This window comes from Cebus imitator, unplaced genomic scaffold (assembly GCF_001604975.1).
Source record: "Cebus imitator isolate Cc_AM_T3 unplaced genomic scaffold, Cebus_imitator-1.0 Scaffold304, whole genome shotgun sequence".
NCBI classification, from domain to species: domain Eukaryota; kingdom Metazoa; phylum Chordata; class Mammalia; order Primates; family Cebidae; genus Cebus; species Cebus imitator.
In genome coordinates this window covers 1,375,853-1,388,396 of record NW_016107619.1, presented here as the reverse complement: position 1 = coordinate 1,388,396, position 12,544 = coordinate 1,375,853, and the positions used below count along the sequence as shown (strand labels likewise).

Genomic DNA, 12,544 nt, shown 5'->3' with positions numbered 1-12,544 from the left:
AAGGAACTATAATATTCTTTTAAAATGGAGAGAGGGTGAATTAATAAGAACCATTATCAGACTAGATTCCTTCAATCTCAACGGAATGGCCAAATGCTAGCTGGGAAAATTACTTCAGACTTCTTAACTGCTATAATTGAAGTGAGATTTTTCTCTCGGCATGCATGCGCAGAATATAAATATTTTAATTTCATCCGTTCAATGAGTAATATCACAGGACTGCTATTTTACAGAACTAACGTTGGAGAATTGAAGGGTGAGCTTGGGAGTGGACCATGTATTACTAGAGAGACATTTTTTTGCTCAGAGGTTCATTGAGCATGTGTTCATTTCCTCCTTTGTCTTTCTCCAAGAACAGTAGAAGCAATCTGTGTTTCTGCCCAGAAGGTAGCCCTGTTGGATGCTATCAACACAACTGTGAGACTATTAATGATTACATTAAAAAATCTAGCTACCTTCTGCTTCAATTACTTTCCTCTCTACTACATAAATACACACGAGGGTTTGGAGACATATGACTATCTTTTTCTTCTTAAAAGGCTTTCATGTTCTCAGAGATTCTAGGCATAAACCATCCCATTGACTTGCCAAGGGACTGCATCAACTACATGGTAAAAAATGTGATATTTTGGACTTCCTGTGGTGAGACTAGTACTCCATAAAGGTAGTTTTTGATAAAGTTATTTTATTAGTATAAAATCTCAAACTAATCATTCCTAATGTATTTTGACAGAGTATAAACTATAAGTCCATTTCCCATCTGAACTTGCTTTTCTTTTTTCAAAGAGTGAAATGATGTGAAACTATTTTCAAATAGTGAAACAATTTTTTTTTTAGCATCAACCAAGGATTGAATGTTCCTTCAGATTCGGTGGTTTAATTATATTCTCCTTGTTCCACAGAAGCCAGGTGACTATAATGTAATTTAATTTATAGTCTTATATTTTGATGTCTTTAATATGTACTACATGTATATTCCTTGACACGGATCTCTTTATATATATGTGTCTGTGTATTATTAATATATGTGAGTCTGTACCAGCAGAGCGGCTTGATTTACCATGTACTCGTTATTTGCTTTGTGAGAAGCTAACCCAACTTAAATGTAAAATCTCTTCCATTACTCATAGTCAGCTGAAATTCTCCTATGAAACAAGCATTTTTTTTTTTTTATAAAGAAGTATATTGCCCTAATAATCACTTATCCTTTAGTGCTAAAGACTCTTCTCTGAGAACCAGCGAGAGCAGAGCAAAGACCTGAGGCCTCGTACCTGGGATGGTGCCAGAGCGGCAGGACATTGAAGGGGTAGGGTGGGGCGGGGACAGCCGGAAGTAGGACGAGGGGACACATTGTGATCGTCTAGGAAGGGGAAGGTCCCGTATTGACTGGTTTTTTTTTTCCACTTTTTAAATTATTACAGATTTTTTTCCTACTTATATAAGACTCTCCACTTTAAACATTTTCAGGCTAACCTGTGCTTCTTACTAACAGACTAGATAAATGCCTCTATCAATGTAAACAATCTTTTAAAAGATAGATGTTATTTTAACAAAGCAAATAGTTCATATTTTTGCAAAAATAAATTTCCTTAAAGTAAAACAAACAAACAAAAAAATCCAGTGTGAGAAAACAAAGACTAAATGACAAAGTTTAGTCCAGAACACCGGCCTCCTTCCTCTTACTGGGACATCTCAGACACGGGCTAGCCTTCAGTCTCTGGACTGGCCGCGCCCCCTATTTGGATGTTCTTCCCCCAGATAGTCACATGGTGAATGCCTGCACCTCTTCCAGGTCTTTGATAAATGTCACCTTCTTCCTGAGGCCAATTCCCACAACACTATTTAAAATTATAAGCCATCCTCACAATCCCAGGCTCCTTCATCCCCTAACATTGCTATTATTTGATTTTTTTCCTTCCAGTAGAGGGTAGGCCCTACATGGAGAATCTTCTACTTACTTGCTCATATATAACATGGCCTTCACTCAACAAATTTTGTTGAATGAATGAGAAGAATAATCAAGACTTTTTTTTTTACATTAAGGATATCAAAAAGCATACAAATATAACCTGATTTGTGTGGATCAAGATTGCAAGTAAAATGTATGAGGATCATTAAATAATTAGGCTAAATGGATATATCACAGGATGGAGACTGTTTTCAAACTCCTCTTTCCCAAAGGGCTTAAGCATAGATAATCATATATTTATTTACTATAAAATACAGTAATGATTATTTACAAATGTTCAATTTGGCACATCTTCCCTAGGGGACACTGGGCTTCTAGGAAGTCTTCATGAGCCAAACATCATTAATATTATATTTTCAAGAACTGCTGAGTTAGGAGGTAACTTGAAATTGGATCTGAAAGTCATGATTTGATGACACTGTGAAACTGCTCTGTAAAAATACTATAGTTGGCTGGGCATGGTAGCTTATACCTGTAATCCTAGCAGTTGGCAAGGCCTAGATGGGCAGATTGCCTGAGATCAGGAGTTCGAGACCAGCCTGGGCAACATGGTGAAACTGTCTCTACTAAAAATGCAAAACATAGCTGAGTGTGGTGGCGAGTACGTATAGTCTCAGCTACTCAGGAGGCTGAGGCAGGAGAATTGCTTGAACCTGGGAGGCGGAGGTTGCAGGGAGCTGAGATTGTGCCACTTCACTCCAGCCTGGGTGGCAGAGTGGACTCTGTCTCCAAAAAAGAAAAAAAGAAGAAAAAAACCCACACATCCAAAATTAGAGTCCACATTTTATTGAAAACTAGAGAACAGAGAAAAAGACCAACTCAGGGTACATGCCTACTTGCTTGTAATTTTATCAACCAATTCTGAACATGTACACCATAACTGAGGGCCTCTGCTGATCAGGATTCCCAGCCTGGTCTGACTCTTTTATTCTGCCTTTATGTAGCTCCCCTACCATAAAAAGGGGAAGGAGAAACCCCTATTCTTGCTTTTCATTAATAGAGTAGAACTTCATTCTTTGTTAGAGATTACTTGAGACAGTGTTCAACCAGTCACGTTATTGTTTCCAAATAAATTAGAAACAAAATTGGATATTTTAACTTTGTAATAAGATAAAATGGCATTTGAAATTATAACAATCAGAATTACATTTGCATCAACTTTTGATTTCAGTGATATCTTCCATTCACTTATTCTAAAGTGGAAAGATGCTTTTTAGAATGCCAACAAAATAAAAATTAATATTAAACTTTCTATCTGCATTGAATCAGCAAGTATGCATTAAATTCTGGAACATGCTAGAGGAGATGGCTGAGACATATTCTGACTAAAAAAAATATTTCAATGGCAGGAAAGAACCTACTGATTATATGGCAAGCTCTTTGACATATGATCTATTAATAATTCTATCCTCAACATGAGCCCTATGAGGTACATATTATTATAGCTTTTTGGTTTTTAGTACAGAAAAGTGAAGATAAGGGACAAAATAGATTTCTTAAGATCACAGAGATTGAAATCCAAGTCTACTTTGCCCATCTACAGCTCTGAGTCCTATGATCTTCCAAAATAATACGCTTCTGGTGTGCGGAAAAATAAAATTATATTATTGATATGTATCTCTATCTATATATATATGATATATATATCAATTATGTATATATCAATTATATAGTTGAAGGTTTTTAAAATTAAAACTAAATAACGTCTATTGAAGAATTAAATAATTAGGTTTAGCAGTACTTGGCATTTGCCACACAAAATACTTATAAGAAAATACTTTCCAACATCCACTTTTACTGTTTTGAAGCATACATTGAATAAAAGCTTAGAGCTGCTTCAGATGAGTCATCTGTTCAGTCACATTTACAAATGTCTACCCAAAACAAAGCCAGCAATTTCCAGTAAAACTCATTGTGATTTGAAGCTAAGACCTTGACTCAAAAATCAAATGTGACTGAGCTGAATCAGAGCCTCTCCAGCCTTTCTTAGCACCTCACATGGGAGCGAAGAAGAGATTCTACATTCTAACATACGTTTCAAGTAGCTGAGAACAAATAGGTTCTGTCTCTGCAACGTAGATTTTCTCATTAGCAAACCAGATTGTGTCTCATTCTCTATACAAATTGTAGCATAACATACTAGAATACAATATGGAGTAAAATAAATTTGCTAGCTGTAAAGCCAATAACTGATAAGAGAAACTGCAGCTGAAGCCAAAAAAGAAAAATAATGATGCAGAAAAGCTGGTCTAGGAGAAGGGGAAGACAAATGGCCGATTGTATTTTACATCCCTGGTGGAGATGCATAGTAAAGGCTAAGTGAATTTAGAGCTTATCTGGTCTGACCCTGATGCTCCCCATGGGAGATAAATTTCTTTTTTAAAAATTTATTTATTATACTTTAAGTCTAGGGTACATGTGCAGAAGATGCAGGTTTGTTACATAGGTAGACACATGCCATGGTGGTTTGCTGCATCGAGGGAGACGAATTTCAATCCAGTTCTGCTGAGAGGACTTGGGCAAGTTGTTTTCTTTCCATATCTGATATTCATTTGAAAGGAGGAAATAAAAGAAAAGGTACCTTTCATTATTACTGTGAGGATTAGCACTAGTTCCCAGCACTGTGACTGGCAATGATGCAGGTTCTCAGTATGTAGTAGCCTGTGTTATTTACAGATGGGTAAGCTGAGGGCCAGAGAGGAAAAGTAAGCTCCAAGATGGCATTAGTGTGTGCTGAAACTGGAAATGAGAGAAAACAGATCAATCTGAAATATGCCACATCAGATCAATACTAGAGAGCTTTCCAGTCACACTGTACCTCATCTAGGCTCATCCAGGAAGGCAAGCTGCCTGCTCATGCTGCCTGTAGTGGGTGGTAGGATTCCAGAAGTAAAGCTGTTCTCACTAACTGCTGAATCATTTTCCTTTCCCTTCTGGTTGGCTGGGAACCTCTCCTAAAAGCCAAACCATTCTTCCCATATCCCTGCCAACTCAACAAAAACTCAATTTATTCTATATCATGGGCTCATCTTGGTACTTTAGAAATTTAAAAAAGGAGGATGTCCTATTGCCTGCCTTTGAGTTTTCAGTATTATTAGAAAGATAAAGCATGTGTATTCCTAACCATAGTCAAAAGCAGAATAAGTCCCAGAAACACATTGCTACACATTTTAGAAAGAGAAATCCCACCTTCTTTGGGATGGTCAATAAGGACTTTATAGAAGTCAGATTTAACTGGGTTTTATAGTATGAGAAGGAATTTCACATTAGAGTGCTAAATCTGTTAACAAAGGAGATGCTTTCTAGCACATTTTTATGTGGTCTTAAATTGCACTACCAAACAGAGAGGTGATACTGGAGGCACAGAGATTAATTACAGATGCCAGGTAAGGGCAGAAAAAATTGAATGATGGGGACAGGGGTTAGACACAGGGAAGTGTCATTAGTATCAACCAATTTATGTCAAATTTGGAGAATGAGTGCAAATATACACATAGTAGTCTTTGGAAGAATAGAAAGAATAAGGTAATTTGAGGAGGAGGGAATGCAGTAGATAGTTGCCAAAGATAGCCACCAGCAATCCCTTTTCCGCTACGTGCATGAGAGATGGAATTAATTTCTCTTCCTCAGAATCTTGGCTGGTCTGTGACTTTCTTTGATCAATATAATGCTGTAGAGTGATGCTGCCCTTTCCGGGCCTGGATGTTATGGGTCCCAGAAGTTCCTGCTTTCACTTTACTGTATCTCAGCTAACAAAGCTGCAAAGAGGTCCAGATTATCCTGTAGTATCCTACAGAAAGAGACCTTATGGAGAGGCCAGGACAATGGGACATCATATATAAAGAGAGGAGAGGGGAGGGGAGGAGAGCTGAGGTATCCCAGGAGACTCAGTGCCAAGCTCCCAGACATGTCAAGTCAAAATTTATTAACAATCACAGAAGCCTCAAACTACTTTTTATGATTTAAAAAAAAACGTGAACAAATCACTAAAGAATGAATCGCAAACATCTTTTGAGTACTTCCCATATGACTGGCAAGTGTTAAGGGGACATCAACGAAAGCTCCAGAGAAATAGCAGATATTGTAAACTAGATGTTAAGGAGGGGAAGAATTTTCAAGTTTTACTCCACATATATGTATATTGTTTGAATTTTTACAATGATCATGTTTTCAGGTACATAATTTTAAAAGCTTTGATTTTAAATATTTGACACTGGAAACATACACTTGGAGATGTCACTGGCATAAAGGTGATAGCAGCAGGTGCAGGAAAGGATATAGTTGGACAGAACCACAAATATGTAGATGTGAAATAGGTGGTCTAAGGATTAGATCTGGCAACATATTCTTAGAGAATGAGAAGAAGCCATGACCACAGAAAGAGGAAAACATTTGTTTAAAAGGTAAGTGAAAAGACAATAATATACAACATACATAAAATAAAAGAGAAGTTAGAACCCCAACTATCTTTTATTCATGATTTCATGCTTAACTCAAACCAGCTCTTACAGAAACTATCCTGATGCTCATATTACCAGCCAGGGCATATTAGAAACTCCTCAATCATGTTTCTAGAAAACCCAGTATATTCCCCAATCATATATTGATCTGTCTGTTGGTCTGCCTTATCTGCTAAACTCAACCACATATGCACAGAGACCAATAACTTTTATCTTTAGTATACAGCAGGTGCTTACTACGAAATATAAATATACTTAAATATACTTAAATATACTTAACTTTAAAGTTAAGTAATAGGCACCTGATTGGTGGATGGATAGAATGACTAAGTGCTACTTTGGGAGGCCGAGGCAGGTGGATCATGGGGTTAAGAGTTCAAGACCAGCCTGGCGAAGATGGTGAAACCCCATCTCTACTAAAAATACAAAAAAAAAAAAAAAATTGGCCGGGCATGGTGGTGGGTGCCTATAATCCCAGCTACTCGGGAGGCTGAGGAAGAGAATTACTTGAAACCCAGAGGTGGATGTTGCAGTGAGCTGAGATTGCACCACTGCACTGCAGCCTGGGAGACAAAAACAAAACAAAGAATGATATTGAATCATTTCTCATTATGATTGAGAGGAAGCTGTTGGAAAGCAAGAGCACAGGAACGAGAGGAGATTCCAAGTCTGGATTTCTTTTTCTTTCTTTTTTTTTTTTTTTTTTTTTGAGATGTAGTTTCCCTCTAGTCACCCAGGCTGGAGTACAATGCCATGGTCTTGGTTCACTGCAACCTCTGCCTCCCAAGTTCAAGCAATTCTCCTGCCTCAGCCTCCCAAGACTACAGGTGTGCGCTATCACACCTGGTTAATTTTTGTATTTTTAGTAGAGACAGGGTTTCACCGTATTGCCATATTGGTCTTGAACTCTTGATTTTGTAATCTGCCTGCCTTGGCCTCCCAAAGTGATGTGATTACAGGGGTGAGCCACTGCTCCCAGCCCAGGTCTGGATTTCTATTCTGCCTCAGAAGATAACTGGATTATGAGGTAAGACAAGTATTCTGACGCTCATCAATGCAGGGGTCTAAGAACAGAGAAAACACAACTGTGGACAAGCTACTGTTAGCCTCAGGGGAACCTACATTCATATTCTTTCTTAAACTTAAACACTGTACTGATCATAGGGAAAGAGGTCACATTTTTGGGGACATAGGGTTTTGTGCTGGCTAATTTTTGTTAAAGTCAAAAACAAAATTTCTACTTCTAATGGGTGTTTTCATTTTAAATTCTCAGTAAAAACACTTTTAAGCTGGTTTGGTCCCTTTCCCTCAAATAACTATAGAGATGTGACTTATAGTACTTTTCCTCTAAAGCCATTTTACAATCTAATTTTCACAATCATAGATTTTTCTCTTGTTCATTACTTCATTTGTACCATTTCCTTTGTCTCTTTATTAGTTTTCACTTCAATTATTTAGGCTATTTATTATAATTATTACCATTATTATTGCTGTTTCAAAATAGTTATTTTTTCTTCTGAAGTGAGGGTTTTCAGAAGTGAAAAGTAACATACATTACTTTAAAAGTGCAGGTCGATAGCTTGGTGTGGGAGGTGGGGAGTTTAAAAACTGAAGCAGGAGAGTGGGCAGCACCTTGAAGGTCATGCTCAAGGCCTCTCTGAGTTTTTTCTTAGATGCAGTGTGAAGTCTTTGGAAGGTTTCGAAAGGAGAGTAATCTGATAAGATTTTGTGGCATTGTGGAGCAAACTCCCTGCCCAAAAGAGCACCAGGGAATGGTGTAGAATTTCCAGTGTGATTCTACACTTCTCTCTGGAAATACCTTGATAAGTAGAGGCCACCACACTTTCCATGGCTAACAGGTGTTTTTCAACCATGAACAGCTTGGCTTTTAGAGAACCTATTAATTATCAATTTATGAAAACAGACTATAATATATGAAAAAACTCCAAGTCATATTAGTAGATGCCTTTATAAATCTGGCAGCTTTTCAAGTGAGTGCTTCTGGTATTTATAAAGATCTAGATGCACAATCTGGAATTAGACTAGATCATAATCCATCTAACAATTTGGTAATGAATTGAAAAATTCAGAAAGGTTGCCTCAGGCAATGGCACTATTGCTCCATTGTCTTAGACTATTAAGAACACAGTCAAAGCTGCTGTGAGCCACAGAGGAACTTACATTCATATTCTTTCTTAAACTTAAAAAGACAGACATGTAAATGAGTCAAAGAAATTAAGTGCAGGAAATAGGGAGAATAAATTTGATTCGTTTCCCTATTGTGGAGAGAGCTCTGTGGCAGTTTACTGAGTATAAACAACACAGAGTTCTTGTGAGATAAGGCAGCTGGCTCTGTGTGGCTCCTGCAGACAAGTATTCACATTAAAGCATCCACTTCACTAAATGGCAGTAAATGGCCCCCAGCTGACAGTCTCAAAGCAGGCCAAGAAGTGGGATTTAAATGGAGTGGAGGGAAACAAGACATAGCCTTCCAGAGCCAGGTGGAGACTCCCTTTCACAGCCCCAGAGGAAAGCCGGGCTGCCCTTTGTTTCATGTCATTCTTGCCTTTTGAGATTTGAAATACATTACTATCTCTAAGGTCAGCAAGTCTCCAAGTCTATGACTGGTAGAAATGACAAGGCAAGACTCCCTAGAAGAACATGAGTGGAGCCTTTGCCCAGCACAGAGCGTGAAGTTTCCAACCTTTTCCCGGAGGTGCTACCAGCGGGTCCACAGGCAGAGTGACCCACAATGCCCGGTGCATCCAATACCCATTTGCTGACTGCATTTCTATAAATATAAAACAAATGGTTGTGCTGCATGGACTCTGTCCCCCAAGAGCAGAATTAGGCTCCGTGTTGAAAAAACTGTACTAATCACAGGGAAAGAGGTCACAATTTGGGGGACATAGAGTTTTGTGCTGGCTAATTTTTGCTAAATAAAGCAAAAAACTGAATTTGTATTTCTAATGGGTGTTTTCATTTTAAATTCTCAGTAAAAACATTTTTAAGCTGGTTTGGTCCCTTTCTCTCAAATAACTATAGAGATGTGACTAATAGTACTTTTCCACTAAAGCCATTTTACAATCTAATTTTCACAAGTGTAGATTTTTCTCTTGTTCATTATTATTCCATTTGTATGCTTTCCTTTGTCTCTTTATTAGGTTTCATTTCAATTATTTAGACTATTTATTATAATTATTACTACTATTATTGCTGTTTCCAAATAGTTATTCTTTCCATCTGAAATAAGGGTTTGAGAAGTGAAAAGTAACTTATATGTTACCCTACAAGTAGAGGCCGATAAAACTTCATAGAAGTTGCCAAAGACTGTATGCCTATTTAACATGCAAATACATCATATATGTTTATAAGAAGTAAATATACACTAATGTATAAACAATATATAATAGAGTAATGATGCATAATATTCTCTAATATAGTAATGATGCATAATATTCTCTATATGAGAACTATTTTTACAAATCTTAGTTCTCCTGATTTGTAACTCTTCTTTGAGGTGATGATGAACAGAGCACACATCCTAGACTCTGTACTAAATGATTTGTTTTCCAGTAGAGTCATTTTTCACTTCCCAATAGGGATATGTTCTGAGAAATGTGTTGTTAGTTGATTTTGTCACTGTGTGACCATCATAGTGCATACTTACACAGACCTAGATGGGAGAGCCTACTACCTCCTAGGCTATCTGGTAGAGCCCATTGCTTCTAGGCTGCAAACCTGTACAGTCTGTTACTGTACTAAATACTACAGGCAAATGTGATACAGTGGTGAAATAGTAACTATTTGTGTATCTAACCATAGAAAAGGTACATCATAATACAGCATTATAATATTTTGATACTACCATTTATTGTACCAATAATTTAGTGATTACTGAAATATCACTATCCAGCACATGACTGTATTTGCTGTGAAGGTCCATGCTGGGTTGGAAACTTTTTAAAGACCTTTTCTGATCACTGAAGCCCACAATGATTTCAGTCTTATCTAAATGGCTGGAGTAATTTTGTCTCCTGCATTTGCTATAGAACTTGCTAAGTTGAAGTGTGATGATGATGGATGAAGGCTTATGGCAACAAATGTAGGGAGATGTATACATCCAAATGAGGCGTGTCTTCAAAGAAGTCTTTGTGGGAAGTTAGTCATTTTTTTTTTTTAAGTGAGCTGCCTTTGCTTAAAATGCATTTCTGTAATTTTCTCTTTAAATGGCCTTAAGTTTACGGTTCTTATTTTATGCTTCACAGTCTACGGGTCAAAAAAAAATCTCATTTCATACTTGCATTTGGGTCTTACTTTATAATGGCATTCCTTATCATGATCGGCCACCTTATTCAACTGACTTTGATACAAATAACTTTGAGAGGGCTCCCAAAATCAAATCTGCCCTCAACGATGAAGATTTTTATCCAGCACATAGCATATAATAAATATTTGATGACAGAATGATTGAATTTGACACTTGGGAGTATAGTCAAAATTAGGCACTATTGGCTCAGAAAATGGAGTTTAAAAATGGCCACAAGCAATGGCACTATTGCCTCATTGTCTTATATTATTATCTTATTTAATTTTGACACATACTATATATTTATTGCGTGAAGAATTTATGTTTTCTATTTTTTTTGTATTCATCCACAAATGCCTATGGCTGAGGCCTGTTAAGCAATTTCTCTTACTGCATATATCATACTGTGTATAATTTCCACTGAAAGATTTAACTGCAAAGATCAGAAAGGAGAGAGGAAAATAGTATTCTGTCTCAACTATAACATTGAGTGCTGTGTAAAAACCTTGATAACCTGACCCAATCTCCCTCTCAGGCTGATTTTCTGCCTTAGTAATGTGTCTCAGTCTAGACGCCATCTTTGAACCGCAGAGCTTTACCCATAGCTTCCAGAAGACAATATCTGCTCTCATGCACCTGAGCCTTTACTCAGGATCTTGTCTTTGCCTGAAATTCTTTCCCTCCTGTAGCCTCACCAATGACAATCTATACATCTTCCTAAATCATGCACTAATTTCATTTATTTGGTAAAGTTCTTTTTGGAACTACTGCACAGGAAAAAGATTTCTTGGCTTATTTTTTTTTTAAATTTAATATACATTTTTACAATGCTTTGTAGACAAAATAGCTCATATAATTACTTCTCATATCACACTGGAGACACAGAATTTGGAGTTCTATGGCTGGGACCACATCTTCTTCTCAATGCTCATCCAGTATCTACCTCCCTGCATGAAAAATGCTATGATTTACTATAGGATTACAGAATGAATACCTACAAGATTGTTGATGGCACCTAAAACTAGTGTGCCTTCCCCTCTATCCCTCACCTCATCCTTTACCCAAAAGGAAAACTTCATCTTTTCTCCTGGAGTTTCCACCAAGAAAACAGAAACTCTGCCAATATATTCTGGAAATTAAATGTCTATGATTCTTTCTATCCTAATTGCTCTTCCCTGAGGAGAAGTGACTTACAGGACTGCTGAGATAAGAGCAGAATTATTTTATTATTCTCACGCCTGAATCTCTCCTTCTTTGTCTTGCTGTGTAGCACATGGGTTATGGGAAGACTCGGGGTTTTATGCTGGCTGCTTTTGCATGTATAAGCTGGTGAGAGAAGGTGAGCTTCAGCAAGCTTACCATCGTCCATCTTATTTGCCTGCAATCAAGTTGTATAAATTCAGTACAGAGGAAAACAAGGAGAAAACATGGTTAGACTTCATCAGGGACTCTGTATCCTGGGTAATAGCATGGATCCTCTCAGTTATTATGTTGAATGTTCATTCTCTGCTGTCCTTTTTCCTTCCCCCAAAATTGATTCCTCTAAAGTAGCTGAAGAGAGGATACCTTTATCCCCAGCTCCAATATATTCTGATTTGCCTAAATCAATCATGGTAAATCCATTTCACTTGTCAGGATTTAGGAATGGACATGTAACCCAACTCTAGCCAATAAAATGAGAGAAAAAGTCATGAAAGGCTTCCAGGAAAGGTCTTCTTTGCTTACCCCTAAGTAAGAGTGGAGTTTCTCTTTTTCCTCTGAATGTTTATATGTATAGATGTTACATCCATAGCTAACACAGCCCTC

At 37.4% G+C, this 12,544-nt stretch overlaps 1 protein-coding gene across 1 annotated transcript in view; it reads right to left on the bottom strand.

Moving 5' to 3' along the window:
* The window catches only part of CNTNAP2 (contactin associated protein 2), a 1,742,807-nt gene that overhangs the window by 601,278 nt on the left and 1,128,985 nt on the right, over positions 1–12,544 (bottom strand). The window contains exon 20 of the mRNA XM_017502914.1: positions 621–633. Within this exon, the coding sequence (XP_017358403.1) occupies positions 621–633 (13 nt within the window). The remainder of the gene's footprint in view (positions 1–620; positions 634–12,544) is intronic.